The following is a 26,414-nucleotide window of genomic DNA, read 5'->3' on the forward strand; positions in this document are numbered from 1 at the left end:
GACTACACCGTTATCCTCTCTAATCCCGGCTCCACCACTTGTCTGCCGTGTGACCTCGGGTAAGTCACTTCACTTCTCTGCACCTCAGCTACCTCATCTGTAAAATGGGGATTAAGACCGTGAGCCCCAGGAGGGACACGAAATCTATCCTACCTCATCAGCTCGTATCCTCGTACCTACCTCGGGCTCGCTCTAATTCATTTCCTGTTTGAAATCTGACCGCTCCACGGAGCTCAGGTTCTACGCTGCCTGCCCTCCTGTCGACCGGCGGCGTTTTATTCCGAATGCTCCTTGAAAACACCTCAGCTACCAATGCCACTGGAGGCAGCAATCATGAGTTCCCACTTGGTCTACCGGCAGGGTTGTCTGTCCTTTCATTCCTCCAAGGGGTTTGCGACATAGAGCAACAGTGTGAAATAGCTGCAGGCAACACCCACATTCTCCAGCACCCACTAAACCAAAACAGTAATCGCACTACACCTTTGTACTGTTCCCTGCAATCACTAATTAGTTGATGCCGAAAAAACACGGTTGTGAGGAAGGTAAATATTATTATTCCCATTTTACAGATAGGGAGCCTGAGATCCAGAGGAACTTGCCAGTGGCCCTCACCACATCAGAGGCGAGGCGGTGGTAAGAATTAGGGCTCCGAACTCTTATCTTGGGCTCGAAGATACTTGAGGGCTTACTATGTGCCGAGCACTGTTCTAAGCATCGGGGTGGAAACGAGATAATCAGGTTGGACAAAGTCCTTGTCCCATATGTAGCTCACAGTTTAAAGAACATGGTGGCAGACTATCATGGTGACCTTGGACGGCCAAGACCTCGACTGGAAGCTGATGCTGCCTTACCCTACGTGTCATATGTTAGCTTTCACTTCCAGGTCACAAAAATCCCCCTTCCTTTACACATCATGGTAGCCCTACAGCCAAGCTTGACGGTTTCCAAGTAAGCTTGGATTCCACGTGGGAAATCTTAAGTAACTTAAGAAGCCTCAACTTCATGCAAGGCCAGCTTTACTCCACTGATTGAGCTGAGGTGGGGAAAAAAAAAAATTGGGTAAAAAATTACCCACTCTGTGGGGTAATGATATCAATCAGAAGTCCACCCACAACCCCTGCATTTAAGAGTTTTTCCGAGGGACGGGGGATGTTCTGACTCTCCAACCCCTTCCCAGAGTTACTGCTTTCCTCTCCCGGGCCACCTTCCCAATCAGGCAGAGAGAGCCTTGCCACTTTCAAATTTTTAAGCGTTCTCTGAGGTGTGCCGTGAGGCAGCCGTTTCACTCCTCCAAAGTCTGAATCCGGCTCTGGACCAACAGACTACGTGCGGAACATCCACGACGGACCACGATTTTCCCTTCAGAAGGATGAATGAAGGAGAAAATACCCTTAGTAGAATATTCAATTACATTTTAATTTATCCTTGCAGATAGACCATGAACAAAGGATCTGAATCACCATAAATGTCCCTCCAGTGCCTCTGGCTTTAAGTATCCTATAAGCAGACAAGTTTCCTTTTTTACTTTTAGGTGGGTGGCTAATATCGGGGGAGAAAACCGGATTTTCAAATTTCCAAATAAAAAGAGCTATCGTTCAATTGTCGTTGGCCTGCAGTGCCACCCACAGGTTCACAGAAGTGTTTGCTTATTTAATATTCTCGTAAAACTCCTTTCCAAGTTGCCATTGATAATTTCCCTATCAGACGTTGCCTACAAATTTGTGGGGATGAATCCCGCTTACCATCTTCCACTTCTCTAGCAAGAAACCGGGCCCTTAACAGGAGCTCTGGGGGTTTTCATGTGCTTTTCTTAAAATGGAAATTAGACAATGCACTTTCTCTTTGTTCTAGTTCCAGCCAAAGGTCACCGGAACTAATCGGTGGCTTAGTTCAAAGTGGTCGTGACGGGGATCTCCAAAGCCGCGGGACAACAAAATGGCAGGTGGCTGAATACAGGGACAGAATCTGAAGTTGTCCGGGTAATTCCCGAAGCAAATTCAAGAGGTGACCAGCCTTCAAAGTAAGATACCGTTTCCCAAAACCACTTTAAGAAGTCACCAGTCACATTGAGGATACTGGTTTTGCCTAGGAGAACCTTAACCAAGCAATCAGTGTTAGAAATTCATTTGAGGAGATGATGTGGAGAGAGAATTTACCATTTCCTCAGGGGCTGTGATTTTTGGGGCGGGGAGGTGAGGTGCCTCACTTGACCTTGCGTAGATGGTAAAAGCTCTGCACCGTCCTTTCCACCGCGAGATCCAGGTTGACGACTGGCCGATAACCCATGAGCTTTTTGGCTCGCTCACAGCTGTAGTAGTGGGAGGTGCCAGCAAGAGCGACCCGCATCGGGGTGAAAGTTGGCCTGATCCGGATGACGGGGCTGAGCACCATCACCACCAGGGAGAGGAAGAAGGCCAGGTAGTAGGCCAGCCAATAAGGGATGTGGTATTTCGGGGCTTGGTAGTTCAAACCAGTCAAAATGCGGGACAGGAAGACCCAAAACGGGACCGGTTCATCATTGGTGATGTGAAATGCCTGAGAGAGAGACAGCAAGAAAGGGGAAGAAAGAGTCAACACAGTTTGGAACTAAAACCGGTAAAGAAACCCACATTTACTGCTTTCAGACTAGATCGTCACTCTGTAATTGTAGGTGGGGCGTAAGCTTTTAAAACGGGGATTAAGTACAATGGCAAAAGTAAAACGGATGAGAAGCAGCATGGCTCAGTGGAAAGAGCACGGGCTTGGGAGTCAGAGGTCATGAGTTCGAATCCCAGCTCTGCCACTTGTCAGCTGTGTGACTGTGGGCAAGTCACTTAACTTCTCTGTGCCTCAGTTACCTCATCTGTAAAATGGGGATTAACTGTGAGCCTCACATGGGCCAACCTGATTACCCTGTATCTACCCCAGCGCTTAGAACAGTGTTCGGCACATAGTAAGCGCTTAACAAATGCCAACATTATTATTATTACCAAGAAAGAAGTAGCTCTTTTTAAAGCAGAGCTTTGTCAGGAATGAGCGGCTTGGGGGCAGAAGACAAAATAGTATCAGGTGCTGCAAACATTGCGCATGACAATACAAGTGACTGATTTGGGACTCTGGGTCTTGTACTGGCTTTTGCAGCTCTAGCAAGTACTTGTAAGTAACTTTCACTGTTACCGGTGTCTTCTCATACAGAGGAGAATGATAATATGTGCGTCTACACACAGGTTCCTACCATCTGTGTTAAAGATGCTAAGGTAATTCGAAGCAGTTAATACATCCCAGCAATGACTGAAGGCAAAACGTCCTTTGGGATTCTAACCTGGGCAGTACAGAGTCATAGTACAGTTGGGAGGCCAAGTTTCAAACTAGATCATGACGCAGAACAAGACCATATAGTGAAATACATTCTGAAGCTTTAGTCAACGACCTCTAGCTCTTATGTACTCATCCACAGCACTCTTAGGTACATTTATTCAATTGTACATTTCATTATTTCTTCTGATTACTCTTTGAATACTTTTATGTCTGTCTCCCTCAGTTTGTAACTCCACGTGGGCCGGAAATATGCCATTTATTCTTCTAATAGTATCTGCTATGTGCCAGGCGCCGTACTAAGTGCTGAGGTAGATACATGCTAATCAGGTTGGATACAGTCCACGTCCCATATGGGATTCACGGTTTTTATTATTATTAATAATAATCCCCCTTTTACAGATGAGGGAACTGAGGCACAAAGAAGATAAATGACCTACCCAAGGTTGCACAGCAGACAAGTGGCGGAACTGGGATGAGAATCCAGATCCTGACTCCAGGCCTGTGCCCTTTCCACTAGGCCATGCTGCTTCTCATTTGCTTTGTACTTTGCAAATACTTGATACGGGGCATCATACCAGTAGGCGTTCAGTAAATACTACTTAGTACAATGTTAATATTGTGACAAACCAGAGAGACAGGTGATCTTAAGAAGAATGCAGGGCTCCTAAAATATTTATCAGCTTATCGAAACCACTCTTCAGCACTGGATATTCTCGCTTTACGGGCCAATTCCTCTATCTGTAGTTGCACTGGATAAAGGAATCTCCTCTCTGCCAGCACCTTAAGTGCACACACTGAACTTTACGGCGAGCTTATGGCCCGACAGATCTTAATTTAGCCCAGGAAATAAAGCATGCATCACTGAAGTCCACAAAGAGGTAGTCGGAGACAATGGCAATCAGTGAATAAATGACTTGCCAATGAGACTACAGCAAAAGGAAAATGTGTTAAGGTTGGGGTAACGGCAGACCAAGCTCCAGTCTCACAAGAAGATTTACCTTCCCACACAGGGCGGAATCTCTGGAAAGGCGCTCCGCAGCCAGTATGTGTCCATGGACCACATTTTCCACAAAGGTGAAATCCACTAAATTCTTTCCATTCCTAAAAGGATAAAAGGCAAAGCTTAACTCAGAACGCAAAACAGATTCGACTAAGCAGAATTCCCACGTCCATCCGCAGATGACTGAAAGACACCTCAAACGAACAATTTTTTTTTTGATGTTCACACCGTTGCAGGACGAAACTCCCAGCAGCTGCAAGAATGGTGGTAAGCACTGAGTGGAGAGCCGTGTTCTAATCCATGTCTTAATCTAGTATGTGTATATCGATATTTATGTGCCCTCAGCCACACTGTATTTGCGGCTCTCAGTGAAGTTTCAACGTCATTAAAAAATACAGTATAGTGTCAACAACATTTCAATATAACAGAACAGTGTACTGGCCCTTCTCAATTATCAATATCATATCCTCACATGTCAAACCTTAGGGGAAAAATATTAAAACTATTTAGGATAAATTTCTGGTTAAATTTTTTAATACATCACCGTGGTGCTAGAGCACAACGAGGAAACCTGTGACAATTTTAATGAAGTCCCAAAAAGCTTACAGTTATTACTGTCAAGATCACCTCTTGTACCACGCGCTTTCCCAGAAGCCGAGATCAGTAAAGGCCGTTTGGTTGATCCCACGTTAGGGATCGGATCAGGAATTTTCCCACGGAAGACTCACGCCTCTAGATTTAAAGTCACCTTCCAAGGCCAAAAACACAAGTCACAGTTCTTGGCTTTAGGATTAATGTCAGAGCAATCTTTTCAGTCAGATCTGTTTAGTGCGTGCAGGATGGAAGAGAGGAGTCGGTCCAAGTAAGGGATAAATGGAATCCCCTTTGCACACATCTCCCCAGGACTCCAACCCCCCTAATTTTCCTTCCCCACTCTAAAAAAATGAGACTACAAGCTCCTGAACAAGTGTCCCTAGGGCCATGGAATGGGCAGTGCCTATTTTACCACTCTTCAATTTGACTTATAAGTCAAATTGAAAAGTGTTAAAATGTTGCAAATTTGACTCTAATATGTTGCTCCGGAGAGCAAAATCAAACGATATAGGATATAGCGTTCCACAAAGGTGAAATCCACTAAATTCTATCCATTCCTAAAAGGATAAAAGGCAAAGCTAACTCACAACAGATTTGACTAAACAGAGTTCCCAGGTCCATCTGCGGATGATTGAAAGATGGTTCAACCTAGCAATTTTTTTTTTAGAATAATGGCACTTGTTAAGCGCTTGCTATGTGCCAAGCACTGTTCTGTTCACTGTTTTGATGTTGTTCTCAGAACAATTCTGAGAGAGTTATCTTCTTGGTCAAGAGGAGTTATTTCCGATATAAGAACTGCAGAGGAGGATGCTGGAAATGGTATGATGTTGGATGCTCCTAAAAGCCCAGCACTAGACCACATGCTATTAGATCATTAATAATACACAGGGATTTAGATGAAGATAAAACAATGTGCCTTTTCTCCCTCTTCCCTGGACACTGGAAATTCTGTGGGACAGAAAGGAGTAGCAATTAAGCTCACCCAATCACAAATTTCATTTTGCCCTTCTTCGCTGCATCAATAAGTATGGGTACCAGCTGGGGGTCCCTTGGACCAAATATTCCATGAGGACGAATTGCCGTGGTTAAGAAATTCCTTCTTGGTTCATTAGCAGCCAGCACTACCTGTAAGAGATCAGCCAAGGAAGTCAAAAATGCCAAACTCCAATGCCACATGCACATACAGACGACCATGTTGGTTACTGGTTTGGTGGTTTAAGGAAATGCTTCATATTTAGTTATTAAAGTCACCTGATTTGAGATTTGGTTTTAACGAGGACTATAATTTTAGATTTTTGATACTTTGTTTCTGGTGAGCTAAACTTGGCAAAATTCATTAACGGACCTTCGAAAATCACCAACTCTGGGAGAGACCTGAAAGAGTCCCGGAACCTTCACGCCTGCTGAAGCTTTCCTTTAGACTCTAAATTCATTATGGGGGGGACGTGTCTTAATTCTGTTGTACTGTACCCTCCCAAATGCTCAGTACAGTGTCCTAGACATAGTAAGTCCTCAATAAATTCCATTGATTGATTGACTGCTGGAGTTTCTGGGACTTTTCAAACACATAAGAAAGCTGAGGCCCTGAGAAGTTAGGCGAAGTTAGGTGACCTTGCTGTGAGGTCTGTGGGGACTGAGACTGGGAGCCCCACGTGGGACAGGGATTGTGTCCAATCTCTAGACTGCGGGCAGAAATGTGTCTGTGTGTTGCTATATTGTACTCTCCCAAGTGCTTGGTACAGTGCTTTGCACACAGTAAGTGCTCAATAAATACAACTGAATGAATGAATGAACCCAATTTGCTTGTAAGTACCCCAGCACTTAGTAAAGTGCCTGACAAATGGTAAGCACTTAATACCGCACACACAGAAAAAAACCTTTTTCTGCCCCAAGCATTTAGTACAGTGTTCAGCACAGACTAAGCATTCAATAAATACCACTGACTGACAGTATTTGCCCCTTCTGGGGCAGAAGGTTTGAAGGCATTTTTAAAAGAAAATCTTTTTTCTCAGAATCCAAGATCTTGAGAAACAAGAAGCTTAGCTCAGGATAATTATCATTAAATCCCTTTTTTCTTATGGCATTCTTTTAACAACATGGGTTGCTACTGATTCCAGGCTCATCTGTAGAAGAGCCAAAATATTGCCGTTCCTTCTTAATTACCGAACAGTTTACATTTCATGAATCAAAACCATTTGTTTTATGGTCAAATTGGGTATTTTGGCTTCAGAGTACCCGACGGTTAACGTGCTTTCAATTTGGACATGTTAAAACTTGGGCCTGTAATACCAGAGATACTTCAAACAGAAGTTCTTCCCTTAACCTTCCACAGAGTTTAGTGGTACAAACCCGCTCTTGCAAGATTTTAGTCTCAGTATAATAGTCAATGGGCTTCATTGCATAAGGGAGGTCTTCAGTTCCATTCTTGATGTCAGTGCCTTCAAAGACGACACTGGCGCTGCTCGTTAAAATAAGTTTCTGGCAAAGGGAGAAGAGGAAAACAGGCAATTATACTAGAAGCCAGAACAGTCACTGCTAAACAACACATGTCCAGTTAAATCAAAGAATACCTTTTTTTTCTTAAATGGTATTTGTTAAGTGCTTACTACGTCCCTGGCACTATACTAAATGCTGGGGCAGATACAGGACCACCAGGCCGGATCCAGTCCCTGTCCCACATGGGGCTTACGGTCTTGGGATGCCCTCTTTACAGATGAGATAACCGAGGCACACAGAAGCTAAGGGACTTGTCCAAGGTGACGGAGCAGAGAAGTGGCACACCTGCGATTAGAATCCAGGTCTGCCGAATCCCAGGCTTGTGCTCTTTCCACTAAATGGGGCACAGACACCTTCATTTTTAGGCTGTAAGCTCTTTGAGGGAAAGGATCATGTCTACCTACTCAACTATATTGCGCTCTCCCAAGCGCTTAGAACAGTGCTCAGCACTCAGCAAGCACTCAATAAATACTGACCGATGCTTCCGTTTTCCTCTCTTTCCACCCCAACAAAATACTGTCCGGCAAATCACACACACAAAAGATATCTGCCGCTTAATACTCTGAGGTAATTGATTAGGAAATGCTGAAGGATGGGTACGCTGGCCTGACAATTCTCAGGAGCTGAGTTTCCTGGGTCTTTTTAATTTTATTAATAGGATTAGTTTAGCACTTACTACGTTTCAAGTACTATTCTAAGTGCTGGGGTAGACATAAGGATATTAGCACCACTGAGGCTCACAGTGTAAGGAGGAGGATGTGGAACTGAATCCTCATTTTACAGTTTAGGCCCACTATCCACTATCCCACACTGCTTCTCGGTTTTTGTTTGGTTTCGTCATTTCTGCCCACTCTTTCTGGAGTAGGGAGAAAAGGAGAAGCGAGATGAAAGGAAGCAGCATGGCCTAATGAAATGAGCACACAGCTGATAGTCGGAGGACCTGAGTTCTAATCCTGACTCCACCGCCTGTCTGCTATACGATTCATTCATTCAATAGTATTTATTGAGCACTTACTATGTGCAGAGCACTGTACTAAGCGCTTGGAATGAACAACTCGGCAACAGATAGAGACAGTCCCTGCCGTCTGACGGGCGCACGGTCTTATCGGGGGAGACGGACAGACGAGAACAATGGCAATAAGATGTGATCTGGGAGAGCCATTACTTTCCTTGATTTCCTTTGTTTCCTCATCTGTAAAACAGTGATTAAATCTGACTCCCTCCTACTTAGACTGTGAGCCCCTTGTGAGACAGGGACTGTGTCCATCCTCCTCATCTTGTATCTATCCCAGAGCTTAGTACAGTGCTTGGTACACAGTACCTGCTTAACAACTATCATAAAAGAAGAGGCTGTGCAGGGAAGCAGCGTGACCTAGTGAATAGAGCATGGAGTCAGAAGGATCTGGATTCTAATTCCGACTTCACCACTTGGCTGCTGTGTTACCTTGAGCAAGTCCCTTCACTTCTCTGGGCTTCAGTTACCTCCTCCCTAAAATGGGGATTAAGACTGTGAGTCTCATGTGGGCCAAACCGATTACCCTGTATCTACCCCAGTGCTTAGTACGGTGCCTGGAACATAATGAGCGCTTCACAAATACTGCAGTCATCACCATCACCAGGGTCTGCTAACCGTTGTACTGTTCTCTCCCACGTCCTGCACACAATAAATGGTTGATAATACGATTCACTGATTGAACCAACTCCCTGCATTTCTCACCATGGCCCCTTTACCTGAACTCCAGCCTCTTTGCAAGCGTCAATGACGGTTTTGGTTCCGGTACAGTTCACTCTGTAAAACAGTTCTCTGTTGTCACTGGACGGGGCTGGAGATGCACAATGAAAAACTATGTTCACCCCTTGCAGGGCTGGGTACAGGTCCTACAAAAGACAAGACAAATGAGACAGGGAAAGCGGCGGCACAGATTTTAGGCAGAGAAGTGGCTTTTTATCACCCGGTCTGAGACTCAAGCCCTTGATATGGCTGAGACAGACTGATTAGGGACAACGGAGAAGAGAGAACTCCTTTCTGTAAAATGAAATTTTAAGCGCTTACTATGTGTCAAGCACTGTTCCAGGGGGGTGGGCTAGATACAAGTAAATCAGGTTGGACACTAGTCCCTGTCCCACTTGGGGCTTAGTGGCGGAGTAGGAGGGAGAACAGGTACTGAATCCCCATTTGACAGTTGAGGGAACTGAGCTATGGAGGATTTAAGTGACTTATCCAAGGTCACACACCCGGCAAGTGGCAGAGCTGGGACTGGAACTCAGGTCCTCTGACTCAGTGAATCGTATTGAGTGATTACTGTGTGCAGAGCACTGTACTAAGTATTTGGGAGAGTACATCAAGGTTCTATTTCTGAAGCTCACTGAACTGGAATGTGTCTGTTTATTGCCATCCTGTCCTCCCCCAAGTGCTAAGCAGAGTATTCATCTGTGCCAGCTGTGTGACTTTGGGCAAGTCACTTAACTTCTCTGTGCCTCAGTTACCTCATCTGGAAAATGGGGATTAAAACTGGGAGCCCCACGTGGGACAACCTGGTCACCTTGTTTCCCCCAGCGCTTAGAACACTGCTTTGCACATAGTAAGCGCTTAACGAATACCACCATTTTTAAAATGGGGACTAAGTATGAGTACCATGCGGGACACGATGATCTTGTATCTACCCCATCGCTTAGTTCAGTGCCTAGCACAAAGTGCTTAACAAATATCATTAAAGCAGCAACAAAACAAGGACAGAACGTATTGAAAGCCATCAGTTTGAGTTAGCAAGATCACTGAGCTTTTTGCCATCGCGATACCTGCTTGCTGCAGAGGTCTCCCACGAAGAACTGCACCTGAGGGTTATCGAATCCTTGTCGGATATCGAAGACGTTGACTGCGTAGCCTCTGGCAAGGAGCTGCTCCACCATGTGCTGGCCCAGAAACCCAGAGCCCCCTATCACGGTGCATTTCTTGGCCTGTGGAGGAAAGAGCAGTTGGAAAAGGAGCGCGAGGACACGGGCAGTTTCGGTTATTTCTGTAAGCGTATTAATGTCTGCCTCCCCCTCTAGACTGTGAGCTCGTTGTGGGCGGGAGTGTGTCTGTTTATTGTTCTATTCTCCTCTCCCAAGCTCTGAGTACAGTGCTTTGCACACGGTCCGTGCTCCAGAAATACGATGGAATGAATGCAAACTAAAAGGAAAACTATCCACGTCACAGTATACAGAGCAACTACCAAAGAAGATCAATGAACTGCAGGGGGATCCAAGGTAAATCAATCAGTGGTATTTACTGAGTTCACTGGGTGCGGAGCAACATGGCCCAGTGGAGAAAGCCTGGGCCTGGGAGCCAGAAGGACCTGGGTTCTAATCCCAGCTCTGCCACTTGTCTGCTGTGTGACCTAGGGCAAGTCACTTCACTTCTCTGGGCCTCGGTTACCACATCTGTAAAATGGGGATTAAGACCGTGAGCCCCGTGTGGCGTGTCCGACCTTATCAGCTTGTATCTACCCCAGAGCTTAGCACAGTGCTTGACACATAATAATAATAATAATAATAATGTTGGTATTTGTTAAGCGCTTACTATGTGCAGAGCACTGTTCTAAGCGCTGGGGTAGACACAGGGGAATCGGGTTGTCCCACGTGGGGCTCACAATCTTAATCCCCATTTTACAGATGAGGTAACAGGCACGGAGAAGTTAAGTGACTTGCCCACAGTCACACAGCTGACAAACAGGTGGCAGAGCTGGGGTTCGAACTCATGACCTCTGACTCCAAAGCCCGTGCTCTTTCCACTGAGCCACGCTGCTTCTCATCATAAGCAGCTTAACAGATACCGTCATAATTATTATTACTACTGAGGGCTTGGGAAACTACAATACAACTGAGTTGGCAGACACATTTCCTGCCCTGAAAGAGCTCACTACCTGCCATCATCAATTCTATTTATTTAGCGCTTAGTGGGTGCAGGACACTGTACTAAACACTCGGGAAAGTACGGTACAACCGAGTTCGTGGCATATCCCCTGCCCACAAAGAGTTTACAACCTACGGGGAGGTACAGACATTAAAATCAGTTATAGATGAGGGGCGTTGGGCTGAGGATGGGGTGAATGCCGAGTGATTGAAGCGTTCAGATCCAGTGCGTGGGGAAGGCAGAAGGCAGAGGGAGTAGGGATAATGAGGGCATAGTAAGGGAAAGCTCCTTGAAGGATAAGCCTTTGAAGGTGGGGATGAGTGTGGTCTGTCAAATGTGGAGGGGGGCGGGAGTTCCGGGTAGAGGCTGGCATTAGAGAAGCAGAGTGTTTGGGCTGGGACTAAAGCAGGAAATGAGTGAGGTAGGATAGGCGGGGGAGAGCTTTAAAGCCAATGGCAAGGATTTTCTGTTTAATACAGAAGTAGACAGGCAACCACCACCTGGCACACATGGTGGGACTCTCATTCTTAATTCTCATTCTATAGATGAAGTGAGGCACAGAGAAGTTACGTGACTTGCCCAGGGTCACACAGCAGACAAGTGGCGGAGACGGGATTTGAAAGGTTGAAATAGTTTGGTGACCTTCAGAAATAGAACCTGTGGACTAAAGGGTGGTATATTTTACAAAGTGTTTTCAATTCCTTAGGTAAATTATCTTACATTCTTGAGGAGTGGGGAGATGTGGGCTGAGCTTTTTCTTTTCTTTTTTTTTTTTAAAAAAAAGAACGATCCCGACAGCAGACTGAAGAGGTGAAGTGGGGAGAGACAGGAGGCAGAGAAATCGGCAAGGAGGTAGATGCAGCCGGCAAGGTGGGATAGGATAAATGTTTGCATCAGCGTGGAAGCTGTTTGGATAGAAAGGAGAGGGGAGATTCTGGCAATGGTAGAACCGACAGGATCTGGTGGCACGCTGAATACGTGGGCTGAATAAAACACAAGAGGTGATGAAGGTTACAGTGCCAAGGTTACGGGCTTGTGGTTTTGTCTATAGTGGTGTGTCCTTCCCATCAACGTGGACAAGGCAAAGAGTCCTGTTTGGATTTTTCTCTGAATCAATCTGTAGTGTTTGAGGGCCGATCCTGCGCAGAGAACCGCACTCTCTGAGAACTTCAGAGAGCACAATAAAGATGAATACACATGATCCCTGTCTTCAAAGTGCTTACAATCCAAGAGAATAGTTTTCGATCTAGCTTCTAGCTTACAAACAGCACAGGTTTCCATTACAAAATAAATGTATGACACAAGACAACCGCACTATCTGTCTTGACTTGTTCAAATTGACTCTGATTGATTAAACGTGTAATTCAGCATGCTTAAGAACAAGATCTCCAAAGAAAAAAAACACCTCTCCGACTGGAGAGAAACAGCACGGACCCAGGTGTCAGAGGGACTTGGGTTCTAATCCCAGCTCCACTACTTGTCTGCTGTGTGACCTTGGGCAGGTTAACTTTTGTGTGCCTCAGTTCCCTCATCTGTAAAATGGGAATCAAGACCGTGAGCCTCATGTGGGACGTGGACCGGGTCCAACCTAATCAGCTTCTATCTCAGTGCTGACTACAAGGGCCGGCACACAGTAAGTGCTTAACAAATACCATTAAAAACATTTGCGGCTTCTTGATTTTGGGTCACCCTGAAAAGTCATTTAATCCCACTGCAGCAGAAATTGGATGTCAAGAGAATGCCTTGCCCTGATCTGATTTCTCATCACTGTAGTGACAGATTCCGATCAAGAGCAGATACAGTCAGGGTGGGGACATATTTCAGATTGCGCATAATTCATCAGATTCACTAGAAGTGGATTTCAAAATAAACTATGTACTTAACCTGGCAAAAGTACGTGGAGTGGGAATGCAATGTTGGAAAGAATTCTATTAATGATTAGAAATAACAGGACAAGATGGAAGGATCCCCTTCTTGCTTCAAAGAGCTCGCCCGGTGCCTTTTGAACGAAAATGTCTACACTAAAAAAATATGAGAAAGGAGGCCGCGGGGCCTAGGTTGCTGAGGTGGACTGGAATTCCAGACTCTTTTTAGTGGAATTCCTACAGTCATTGGCTGTGTGGCTTTGGGCAAGTCACTTAAACTACACTGTTCAAGAAGTTATGTGTTTTAAACTGCAATACCCAACTTATTTTCTAGCTACTGACCTTCAAAGGCTGAGATGAGGAGGATTTGCTTCAATGCCAGGAGCTACAAGTACTAGTACGGCTCTTTCTCATTTCCACGCTACTGTGGGCTATTTTCTGGCTGCCGAAACTACCAGCTAAAAAGCAATCACAAAATCTTTACACGCTTGAGACCAGGGGGAGCATGCAGAGAAAAGTCTGCTTGTTTTTTTGAGCCTGCTCCAGATGCCATCATGGAAGAATCACTAGATTTCTTATCCCAGTGTCACTGCCATGAAACTGCTTAGCGAGGTGAAATGCAGATTTAATTTTTTGCTCAAAACCCAGCTTTTTAAAATCTTGGGGCCTTCAACCAATTCATCCCGATTCTGGAGAAACTTCTGAGAGCCAAAAATCTTTTGAAATAAGAGATGAGCGAAATCAGTGCCCTTTAACCCATCCAATGGGAAGAGTTCAGATACCAGTCTACAACACTCCATCCCATTATGTTTTAAATATTCTCTGCAATGGGAGCTTTAGGAAACTACTTAAAAAAAAAATCACTACCCTAGAGTTATCAATAATCTGTTCATTCATTCAATAGTATTTATTGAGCGCTTACTATAATAATGTTGGTATTTGTTAAGCGCTTACTATGTGCACAGCACTGTTCTAAGCGCTGGGGCAGATACAGGGTAATCAGTACACCCCATGTGAGGCTCACAGATAATCCCCATTTTACAGATCAGGTAACTGAGGCAAAGAGAAGTTAAGTGACTTGCCCACAGTCACACAGGTGACAAGTGGCAGAGCCGGGAGTCGAAGCCATGACCTCTGATTCCAAAGCCCACGCTCTTTTCACTGAGCCACATTGCTTCTCCATGTGCAGAGCACTGTACTCAGCGCTTGGAATGTACAAGTCGGCAACAGATACAGTCCCTGCCCTTTGACGGGCTTACGGTCTAATCAGGGGAGACGGCACCCTAGTATTATCAATAACCACCCTATATTTTTCAATAATTTAATCAGTCTTAAAAATTCATCCATATAATCACTACATTTTCCCTCTTATTCACTGTGTTTTTCCTCCCATAAATTGTCCTTGCCAAGCATAATGCTTCTCGCCTGTTACTTCTTCCTAACCCCTGACTATGCTAAATAAGTTTCTATCCTTTTGGGGTTTTCAAAGGTTGAACAAAACTCTACATTTTCAGTAAATAGCTACATTTGGCATTCTTGGACTCTCAGTCGTCTTTTGCAGCTCTTCTCTCCGTTCCCATATGCACCCTTGCCTAACTCTTGCTAGGAAAAAATAACCAATCTGGGCAAAATGTTTCCAAACTGTTCCATAACTGTCTTTCACTCTCTCAGAAGGGAAGTAGCGTGGTCTAGTGGATTGAACACAGACCTGGGAGTCAAAGACCTGGGTTCTAATCCCAGCTCTGCCATTTGTCTGCTGTTTGACCTTGGGTAAGTCACTTCATTGCTCTGTGCCTCAGTTACCTCATCTGTTAAATGGGTGTTAAGACTGCGCAGAAGCAGTCTTGCGGTTCAGTGGAAAGAGCACGGGCTTGGGAGTCAGAGATCATGGATTAGAATTCCGACTCCACCAGTCAGCTGTGTGACTGTGGGCAAGTCACTTAACTTCTCTGTGCCTCAGTTACCTCATCTGTTAAATGGGTGTTAAGACTGTGCAGAAGCAGTGTGGCTCAGTGGAACGAGCACGGGCTTGGGAGTCAGAGATCATGGATTCGAATTCCGACTCCTCCACCAGTCAGCTGTGTGACTGTGGGCAAGTCACTTAATTTCTCTGTGCCTCAGTTACCTCATCTGTAAAATGGGGATTAAGACTGTGAGCCTGTGGGACAACCTGATTACCCTGTATCCACCCCAGTGCTTAGAACAGTGCTCCACACATAGTAAGCACTTAACAAATATCACCATTATTAGTATAAGTGATTAGTCTGCATTTAACTTAGTGCTTACTAAAGTGCCTGGCACATAGCAAAGCGCTTAATAAATACCATTTGAAAAAAGGGATATTCTGTCCTGTTAAAGATGCAATTGTTTATTCAAACTTATGTGGTCATATAGCCTACTTTACAACATCTAAATTGGTCACCTCATAAGGGAGGTACAGAACCAACCCACTTTCCCTTAAATTAGCAAAAGGGAGGCTTCTTTGAAAGGAGTACTTCCAGATTGTGGAACCAGGATGGGTCAGTGAAAAAGACTTCCCTGGAAATCTTTATGAAAAGCCAGACGACTACATCTCCAAGATTAATACACGGGATCCTGGCCCTCAAGGAGCTACAATCTACTGGATGGACAAAGGTGGAGTTATGCGGTACGACCACAACAAATCCATGCTGGTTCTTCTGCACCGCTACGCTGTTCTTTGTTTTCAACCTCATCTTGACAATTTTTCCCCAGTTTCCAATGTTCTTTCCATCACTATGTTACAAATAGTTTTCAACTTCAAGCTTGTGAGACAGCAATTTCCAGGATTCCTCCTATTCAATACTGGCACCAATTTACAGTTTCTCCACCTTTTAGTTATTTTCCCACAGTTTCTCACTCTCCAAAATTATATTTTGGGGGTCTGGATCATTTCATTAAAATAATGGAATATGTGTTAATGGCCTGTTGATTAGTAACACATTCCAACTGTCCAAGAATCCCCTTACCTGCTTTTGCCTAAGATCTTTTTGGTCAATAAATGCTTTCGGAATGTCCTCTGTCATTATTGTCTGTTCGATTTGGGGTTCCAGTGGCTGCTCAAACTGGGTTCCCACGGACTCATCAACCTCCGGCTCCATCTGGGGTCCCGTCTGTGTCTGTTGTTCAATCTTTCTCTTCTTAAAAGACAGAGATAGAAATAGACATCAATAACATTTCACCAAAAACCACCAAGGGCGCTGGCTTCCTTCCCGTTTGAATCCCCCCAACCCTCCACAGAAGTCTGGGAAGCAGTGTGGCCTAGTGGATACAGCCTTGGTCTGGGAGTCAGAGGGATGTGGGTTCTAATTCCGACTCCGCCCCTTGTCTGTTGGGCGACCTTGGGCAAGTCGCTTCACCTCTCCATTTCTCAGGTTCCACATCTATTAAACAGGGATTAAGACTGTGAGCCCCATGTGGGACGGGGAAGGTGTCCAACCTGATTAGCTGGTTCTATCCCAGCGCTTAACTCATAGTAAGCGCTTAAATACCATAAAAAAATGGAGGACTGAGATACTCAAGTCCCAGTCTCTTTTGCAGAAGCAGCAAAATGACTGGCTGAATACTCCAATGTTCCAGATAACCCTCACAAAGAGCCATGGTATGATTAAATCTACAAACATGAACCACCCAAACAAGGTCTGGTTTTATAGGTCTGGTTTGTAGCCAATTAGCTGACTCACATTTATTATTACAAAGATGACAGAAACCATTTTTCTTTTTATTTCATGGAGCTCAAGGCGTTTCAATTACTTTATGTCTATCTGCATGATCAATCACACTTATTGAGTGCTTACGATTGTGCAGAGCACTTTTTTAAGTGTTTGGGAGAGTCCAGCAGTAGTATGGGGAAAATTTCAAGCACAGTTTTGCTTGAATCTGAGTATTAAAGAAAAAGACAAAAAAGATGAGGATTCTATGGAAATAACTATTTTAATGAAATAATTTTCATTCTATGTATAACCACCCTGAGTTCATATACGTTTTAGGGTCAGATCAGAGAGACGGTTGAGGGAAGCAAGCTCATAAGCCGATCCAAGCATCCAAGTCACACAAAAATGGAAGGGAACAGGACAGGCAGGCAATCGAAAGAGATTAGTTAGATGGGAGAATTTAAATAGTGGCTACAGTTTGATTGCTGTACATCACTCAAAACTGACAGGGGAAGAAAAACTAAATTCCCCTGAAGAGTTTTGTGGGACCCAAAACCCTCAGTCACTTCCTGGTATTTTGTAAAGACCAGGAAGGAGACGCGGCCCAGAGAAACGCGCAGTGGAGAATGGATTTCTAGAAGTGTATACTGGTACTCTAGACTGTAAGCTCACTGTGGACAGGGATCATATCCACTGACTCTGTTGTAGTGTACTCTCCCAAACGTTAAGTACAGTGCAGCTTAACTCACGGTAGGCACTGCACTACCATTGCTAGATGGGTTTTATGCTTTTGCGCACTTCCCCACATTCCAGGCCTGTAAAAGACAGGAGTGGAAAATGGATGGATCACTCATTCTCCAGGATTTAATCTCCGGATACGTCCACCTGAGCAGAGGATTTCTCCCCCCACCTCTAGGAAAATGTGCACATTCAGACAACTCCACGGCCCAGCTGGGTGATGGGTTGGTCGCATCCTCCCCTTTCCCTAGGTGCTTGTGTGGCCACAGGAGGATTTGTTCCTCTTTGTTCCCCGCAGAGAATAATAAGTCTAGTGGGTCATGGCACGGACCCACTAAGCTAAGGAACCCATCACAGGATATGAATGTCATTTAGGAGTTAAGGGCACTACATGAGAAGCAGGATGGTGTAGTGGATAGAGCATGGGCCTGGGAATCAGAAGGTCATGGGTTCTAATTCTGGCTCCACCACACCTTGGGCTGCTGGGTGACCTTGGGCAAGTCACTTCATTTCTCTGTGCCTCAATTTCCTCAGCTGTAAAATGGAGACAGACTGTGAACCCCATGTGGGGCAGGGACTGCATCCAATTTGATTTTCTTGCCAACACTTAGTTCAGTGCCTGGCACACAGTAAGCTCTTAATACCACGATTATTATTATTATAATACACACAACATCCTCAAAAGACATCAAATTTCATAATTAATGTAAGCCAACAAAGAGAATACCGGAAGTTGCCTTCCTCAAAATTTCACTGCATCTTTCCCCTTATTCAAAAAGGGCTTCCTTTCCAAACATTTGGTAAAGGAGGGAGGCAGCTTTATAAGATTTAGAGAAGGGGATGGGAAGTCAATGTCCATGCATTTTGTTCATCACTTTAAGCCCCTGAATTTTTCAGTGACCAAACTGGCCAGGCCTAGTTTTGAAAGGACCTTACTAATTTAAAAAAAAAACCAAAAAAACCCTCCTTTTTTTGGGCCCAGATTTGCAATTACAACCCAGTCTAACAACACTACAGGCGATTGACTTATGCAGGTCACATTCAACTAATCCTGCCTCGGTGTTTACTCTACAGACCCTGAAGTCAGCTTCCAGGTGATTTGACTGCAGGCATTTTGGGATTTCAACACTCCAGCTGTGACTCCCTCCCTCTTCCTTAAGACCTTGACATAAATTGTCAGAGTTGAAGAAATAGGCGCAAGAGAGAGTCAACACCATCCACAATGGGGGAGGGAGGCTTTTTGGCTGATTAGAGTATCTTCGGTGTATCTGTCTTGCAAGATACAAAAAAAAATCATTCTCATAAAAATGCTAACTACAAATAGTAGTGGCTAAATGAGGAAAATTGTGTTAGGGACACAACAACAATAATAATAATTTGCGATATTTGTTCAGTGCTTACTATGGGCTAAGCGCTGTACTAAGTGACAGGGTAGAAACAAGATAAGCAGGTTGGGCACCATCCCTACCCCACACTGGACTCACAGTAGAAGGAAAAGGGAGAACGAGTAATTTCTTGATGCTTCAGCTTCACTCTGAAATGGGGATTAAGTGACTTGCCCCAGGTCACATAGCAGGCAAAATCCAAGTTTCCTGACTCCTAGGGCCATTTCCTTTCCATTAAGATGCTAAAGTTTTTATTTCCACCCCCCAAAATGACATCAGGCTTGCCTGTTTCTGACTCGGGCAGTGGGTCAGCTCTGACCTCGATTCTTTGAAAGGCCAGGAGGTCTCTTGACTGACTTTCTTGAAAGCAGAAAGGAAAAGGCAAAATGCTTTTCTTTCAAGATACCCACACCATGAAATGTTGCACCTTTATTTTCCAATGGATCTGAAACCCTTTCTTTAAGCACTCCTACATGAAATGTTACACTCTGCCTCGCCAATGGATGAGCCAAAGAGCTGAAGAGAGAGCCCATCTACTCGGATTTTAAACATCTCTTAAGTTATTTGTTTAAGTTTTCTTTGATTTAGGAGGAGATCTCTTAATCTTGGAATGTGTTACTAGTCCAACAGTTTCAGAAGCAGTGGTGACCTGTTCCTCTGCTACAGTAAAATCATTTATAAAGAAGTCAAAATGGAAGAGGGTACGCTAGTTGAAAAGAGTTGGTAAATTCCCCACACGTACTGATTTGCGACATTCAGTCAGTCCCCGGACAATTCTCAGCAAACCAGGCTCCTGTAGAAACAAAATGACATATCCTCTTTCAAGATTTCCAATGTTTTGTGGATTTTAACCTGAAGAACAACATCCCAGGGCACTCAACCAACAATCCTTGGTCTAGTTTTCATTTACCAGGCTGGATTATGGATTCCCTTTCCTTAATTCCTTGTTGGTATCTACTCCATTCACAGTAACTCTCCATGAACATCACCCTGACCCTGCAGAGGGTGGCGATGGGAGGGATGGAGGCCAGATCAATGGCCGGCTTTGGAAGATACTTAATCGAGAAATAATAAAAATGGAAGGAGGTCAAATTGCTACTCTTTTCCTCCTTTAAATATGAACAGAGCTTTACCTTGCAATGCCCCCAATCTCTCTTTTAAAAATGTTAACAGTAGCAGATTGGAGCTAAGGCTTATGAACCAAGGAATATAAGGGACCAGATAAGCTTCAATGTCCGAGGTGAAGAAAAATATCAGACTTCTTCTCAACAAGTTGTTGAAGGATTGAGATGGAAAAAGAATCAAGCTTTAAAAGGGAGAAAAAAATCCCTGACAGGTCAGATTTCACCCCACCCAGTGCCATACTCTGGGCCCTACATCATTTGGATTTATCAATGTTATGGAGAAACTCCTGTAAAAGAATATGCAGCTTTAGTAGTCAGTGCAGCTGGAAAGGAGGCTGAAAGAAGTGAGTTTTATCATTTTCCTGCACATACTGATTTGCGTGGCTGGTGCATTTCTTTGAGGAATCACTGCGGTGGTGTCCTGTAAAAACAAAATTAAGGGCTTTTTTTCAGCATTCGGACATCATACTAGGAGGAAAAACAAAATCAGCAATTAAAATTAAATTAGTTGGAATCTGCAAAATATTTGCCAGGCACCGACACCAGTTTTCTTTCAAACTCCTTACCCGTCGGTTTGAACTCTTCCCTATTTTTGTTTATATGTCATCTAATTCTCTCTTCTACTGTTCTCAAGTTTGGTGCCTTCTTCAGGCCATTTGGAGGGCATTTCCTTGTTGTCTACAGACCTCTGGGTCCAGGTAGCTCTTGACTCCTTGGAAACCTGGGTCCCGAACCTCTCTGGGTTACCCCAACTTCTAAAGCCGGATGTTGGCTCTAAAGCTCTATCCAAAAAAACTCTGCACTGTTTTTTCTTCCGCCCGAAAGTTTCCCTCAGTAAGCAACGCCCAGGAGCAAATTATATACGAATCTCTTCGACTGGGGTCACGTGTTAGAATGACAGTCAGTTGGATTTATTGAGTGCTTACTGTGTGGAGAGCACTGTACTAAGGTGGCTTCTGCGTTTTCTGCCGATCTCTTCTCATACAGGGAGGCAGTGTGGTTGGTGTAGCAGAAGAGTGACAGTCTGGAAGCCAAAGAAGCCAAGTGTGAGTCTGAGCTCTGCCGCTGGCCTGCTGTGTGACCTTGGACAGGTCACTTAACCTCTCTGTACCTCAGTTGCCTCATCCGCAAAATGGAGATGATACTTTCCTATCTACCTCACGGGATTTGTTGAGGCCAAAAACGAGGTCAGTAATGTGAGAGGACTTGGGGAATAAAAGTGTTATAATAAAAACAAAGGCATTATTGTCTTTGTTTTCACCAGTTTCTGAGGCACTCTCATACAGAGAAGTACAACGCTGATTTCTATTGCTAAAGAGTACAAAAAAGTAGAATATTGTTTACGTGGGATGTTTCATTCCAAGACCAGACAAGGAATACAGAGATCCATTGGCAGATTATTTTATAATCTGCACAAAAGCAGCAAACAAGGCCCCCATTTGTGAATGCACAAAGTATTGACATTTCTGCTCAAATTAGCAAAGCTGCACTGAAACAGGGCTTTCTTTTTTTGCCCGACATCCAAGGGGCACGATACAGTAAAGTGATTTGGAACTACAATGAAACAATCCCCTCAAGCTCAGGACCGTGTCATTCAGAGGCCCATTTCATAGCCAATGAAGCGATAACAACGCATTGCCAATGCTTATTAGCTGAGGATCAGGGAAGTCTTAAAATACGAGGAGTTCACGGTATGAGCTGTTTGTGTGTGGGGAAGAGAACTGGATCCAGGGGAATAGTGTGGGAGGGAAAGATGACGACCAGGGTAAAGATGGTGCTAACGAGCACCCTGCTTCTCCCTGCCGCCCACCCCGTGGCCCTCCTACATTCTCCAGCCTTGTCATATAACAAGAGAGAACTGCCTGATTAAAAGCACATCTCCTCCACGAGACCTTCCCCAACTAAACCCTGTTTTCCTCTAATAATAATAATTATAATTCTGGTATTTGTTAAGCACTTACTGAGTGCCAGGCACTGTACTGAGCGCTAGGGTGAAGCAAGCAAATCGGGTTGGACCCAGCCCCTGTCCCATGTGGGGCTCCCGATCTCAATCTCCATTTTACAGAGGAGGAAACTGAGGCCAGAGAAGTGAAGTGACTTGCCCAAAGTCACACAGCAGACAAGTGGTGGAGCTGGGACTAGAACTCGCAACCCTCTGACTCCCAGGCCTCTGTTCTATCCACTATGCTAAACTGCTTGAAACAAATATGCAAACAGCTCGTTGTGGGAGGGGAATAGGTCTTTTTATTGTTGAACTGTACTCTCCCAAGCACTTAGTACAGTTAGCATACAGTGAGCACTTAAATGCCACAATTATTATTATTACTAGGCCATTTTCCCCATCATTTACCCCACACCTGGTGCCCCTCCTTCCAACATATACGAAGTCCAATTCCCCCGTCTTGGCTCACTAGAGGATACGCTCTTAGCCCAGCTGGATCAGGCAGACCTCCTCAACCCCACAAAACCACCGTTCTCGTCTATCCCGCCATCGACCCCCCGGGCCACGTCCTCCCGCGGTCCCGGAACGCCCTCCCTCCTCACCTCCGCCAAACTGATTCTCTTCCCCTCTTCAAAACCCTACTTAAAGCTCACCTCCTCCGAGAGGCCTTCCCACACTGAGCTCCCCTTCTCCCTCTACGGCCCCCCTTCACCTCTCCGCAGCTAAACCCTCTTCTCCCCCCATTTCCCTCTGCTCCTCCCCCTCTCCCTTCCCATCCCCTCGGCACTGTACTCGTCCGCTCAACGGTATATATTTTCATTACCCTATTTGTTAATGAGATGTACATCGCCTTGATTCTATTTATTTGTTATTGTTTTAATGAGATGTTCCTCCCCTCGATTCTATTTATCGCCATTGTTCTTCTCTGTCCGTCTCCCCCGATTAGACCGTGAGCCCGTCAAAGGGCAGGGACTGTCTCTGTTGCCGATTTGTACATTCCAAGCGCTTAGTACAGGGCTCGGCACATGATAAGCGCTCAATAAATACTAAATAAAATAAATACTATTGAAAAACACCTCCGGCCCTCCTATTTACTCCCTTCACCACCTAGATTGCGGCCCCTGTGCGGAATTGGATCTGCCCCGCGTCTGTTTTGTTTCTAATCTACTCCACTGCTTGGCCCAGAGTGGGGACTTAATAAACATCACAACTAATCTTTCCCTTCACATCTAGGACCCTCTAGTGTCCCCTTCCTTCCCCACCTAGGTGTGAACTACCTCCTGCCAATGTGGGCCAGACAGTGGGCCTCATCTCTTATCAATCACTAACTCAGTAGTATTGACTGAGCACTTCTGTGGTGTGCTGAGCTCTGAACTGAGCACCTGGGAAGAATTAACAGACCGGGTCCCTGACCCACACCTGTATCTAGCCACACAGTGTTAACTAAAAACTGTATAACATCTTCACAACTAAAGTTCTGCTGCTTTTTCCTTTCACAACTATGGTCCTACTACATTCCCCCCACCCCCCATTTTTCTTCATCTCCCATTCCGTGTCACCCTGACTTGCTCCCTTTGCTCTCCCCTTCCCCCCAGCACTTATGTCCCTGTCTGTTATTTGATTTATCCATATTGATGCCTGTCTCTCCCATCTAATTATAATAATAATTATGGTATTTATTAGGCCCTCAGTACGTGCCGGGCGCTGTTCTAAGAACTGGGATAGATAATCAGGTTGGACACAGTCCCTGTCCCACATAGTGCTCACAGTCTTAACCCCCATTTTACAGACGGGGGGAACTGAGGCCCAGAGAAGTAACTTGCCCAAGGTCCCACAGCAGACAAGTGGGGGAGCCGAAATTAGAACCCATGACCTTCTGACTCCCGGGTCTGTGCTCTATCTACTAGACCATGCTGTTTCTCTAAACTGTTAGCTCACTGTAGGCAGGGAATGTCGCTATTGATTCTTAATAATAATGCTATTTGTCGAGAGCTTATTACACGCCAAGCATTGTTCTAAGCGCTAGGGTAGATACCAGCTAATCAGGGTGTCCCACGTAGGGCTCTCCATCTTAATCCCCATTTTACAGATGAGGCACGGAGAAGTTAAGTGGCTTGCCCAAGGTCACACAGCATTCATTCATTCAATAGTATTTATCGAGCGCTTACTATGTGCAGAGCATTGTACTAAGCACTTGGAATGTACAAATCGGCAACAGAGACAGTCCCTGCCCACTGACAGGCTTACAGCAGACACGTGGCAGAGCCGGGATTAGAATCCATGACCTTCTGACTCTCAGGCCTGTGCTCTGGAGACGAAGCGTGGCTTAGTGGCAAGTGCGTGGGCTTGGGAGTCAGAGGTCGTGGGTTCTAACCTCGGATCTACCACTTGTCAGCCGTGTGTCTTTGGGCCAGTCACTTAAATTCTCTGTGCCTCGTTTACCTCATCTGTAAAATGGGGATTAAGACCGTGAGCCCCCCAATGGGACAACCTGATCACCTTGTACCTACCCCATTGCTTAAAAGAGGGCTTGGCACATAGTAAGCGCTTAACAAATACCATTATTATTATTCTTTTGGCCTCAGTTCCCTCATCTGTAAAATGGGGATTGAAACTGGGAGCTCCACCGGAGACAGGGACCGCGTCCAACCCGATCTGCTTCTATTCACGCCAGCGCTTAGTAAAGTGCCTGGCACATAGTTAAGCGCTTAACAAATACCATTATTGAGAAACGAAGCGACTTGCGCAAGATCACGCAGCAGGCAAGTGGCAGAGCCGGCATTGGAATAATGAACCACGATGGCATCGGTTAAGCGCTTACTAGGTGCTAAGCGCTGGAGAGGATACAAGGTGATCTGGTTGTCCCACGTGGGGCTCACAGTCTTAACCAGAGGTCATGGGTTCGAATCCCGGCTCCGCCACTCGTCAGCTGTGTGACTGTGGGCACGTCACTTAATAATAAATAATAATGTTGGTATTTGTTAAGCGCTTACTATGTGCCGAGCACTGTTCTAAGCGCCGGGCTAGATACAGGATAATCAGGTTGTCCCCCGTGGGGCTCACGGTCTTAATTCCCATTTTACAGATGAGGTAACTGAGGCACCGAGAAGTTAAGTGACTTGCCCACAGTCACACAGCTGACAGGGGGCCGAGCCAGGATTTGAACCCATGACCCCTGACTCCAAAGCCCGAGCTCTTTCCACTGAGCCACGCTGCTTCTAAACTTCTCTGTGCCTCAGTTCCCTCATCTGTAAAATGGGGATGAAGACTGTGAGCCTCACGTGGGACGACCTGATCACCTTGTATCCTCCCCAGCGCTGAGAACAATACTTCGCACATAGCAAACTGATTAGACTATAAACCCGTCCATGGGCAGGGACCGTCTCTGTTGCCTATTTGTCCCTTCCAAGCGCTTAGTACAGTGCTCTGCACATAGTAAGCGCTCAGTAAATACCATTGAATGAATGATGTTTGTTAAGTGCTTGCTATTCATTCAGTCGTATTTATTGAGCGCTTACTATGTGCAGAGCACTGTACTGAGCGCTTGGAATGGACAATTGGGCAACAGATAGAGACAATCCCATCATCACTATTATTAAGTGGCTCATCTCATTATTATTATTATTGCTGATAAGACCAAAGTCACACAGCTGGCAAGCGCTGGGCCGGGACCTGACCCATGACCTCTGACTCCCAAGCCCGTGCTCCGGCCACCAAGTCTCCCAGGCGCTCAGCACAGTGCTCTGCACACAGTACGGAGTTTGGTAAATGCGGTTGAATGCACGGCCGTCCCCCTTTCATGACCTCTGACCCCCAAGCCGCTAGGTCTCCCAAGCGCCCAGCACAGTGCTCTGCACACAGTAAGGAGCTCAGTAAATGCGGCTGAATGCACGGCCGTCCCCCTTTCTTGACCTCTGACCCCCAAGCCGCTAGGTCTCCCAAGCGCCCAGCACAGTGCTCTGCACACAGTAAGGAGTTCGGTAAATGCGACTGAATGCACGGCCGCCCCTCTTCCATGACCTCTGACTCCCAAGCGCTCAGCACAGTGTTCTGCACACTGTAAGGAGCTCAGTAAATGCGGCTGAATGCACGGCCGTCCCTCCTTCCCCCCCCCCCCGATGGCAACGGTGCGCGGGGAGGCAGCCTTACCGGGCGCTGCAAGCACAGGCGGCCAGCTGGTGCAATGGTCAGCTCCCGGGCTGCAGCCCCGGCCGAGCCCCGCGCCTCCAAGCGGCCCCGTGGCCTGACCGTGGCCCCAGCTCCTCCGGCCGCGCCCATTGGCCGACCCTCCTCCCGCCCCGCCAATCCCCGGCGGGGACCGGCCGCCCCTCGGCCGGTGGAGCCAATGGGCGGGCGGTCCTCCTCTCCCGCCGCCGCTCGCTCGCGATTGGCCGGCCCATTCCGCGC

The 26,414-nt window shown here is 45.8% G+C and overlaps 1 protein-coding gene across 4 annotated transcripts; it reads right to left on the reverse strand.

The window, feature by feature from the left end:
- Positions 1–1,395: 1,395 nt before the first annotated feature.
- On the reverse strand, positions 1,396–26,278 carry NSDHL (NAD(P) dependent steroid dehydrogenase-like). 4 transcript variants are annotated; one of them, XM_029068005.2, is made up of 10 exons: positions 26,157–26,272; positions 20,438–20,486; positions 19,684–19,734; positions 16,135–16,305; positions 10,187–10,345; positions 9,119–9,265; positions 7,241–7,369; positions 5,874–6,016; positions 4,296–4,398; positions 1,396–2,535 (listed from the first exon to the last, which is right to left on the reverse strand). In XM_029068005.2, the coding sequence occupies exons 2-10, from the start codon at positions 20,456–20,458 to the stop codon at positions 2,203–2,205; spliced, it is 1,257 nt and encodes a 418-aa protein (XP_028923838.1). In that variant the 5' UTR covers positions 20,459–20,486; positions 26,157–26,272; the 3' UTR covers positions 1,396–2,202. The 4 variants fall into 4 exon arrangements, with proteins under 4 accessions (XP_028923838.1, XP_028923839.1, XP_028923840.1 ...); XM_029068006.1 differs by lacking the exon at positions 20,438–20,486 and having other exon boundaries at positions 26,157–26,278; XM_029068007.2 differs by lacking the exons at positions 20,438–20,486; positions 26,157–26,272 and adding an exon at positions 20,992–21,043.
- Positions 26,279–26,414: the final 136 nt, after the last annotated feature.

Source organism: Ornithorhynchus anatinus, chromosome 6, assembly GCF_004115215.2.
Source record: "Ornithorhynchus anatinus isolate Pmale09 chromosome 6, mOrnAna1.pri.v4, whole genome shotgun sequence".
Taxonomy (NCBI): domain Eukaryota; kingdom Metazoa; phylum Chordata; class Mammalia; order Monotremata; family Ornithorhynchidae; genus Ornithorhynchus; species Ornithorhynchus anatinus.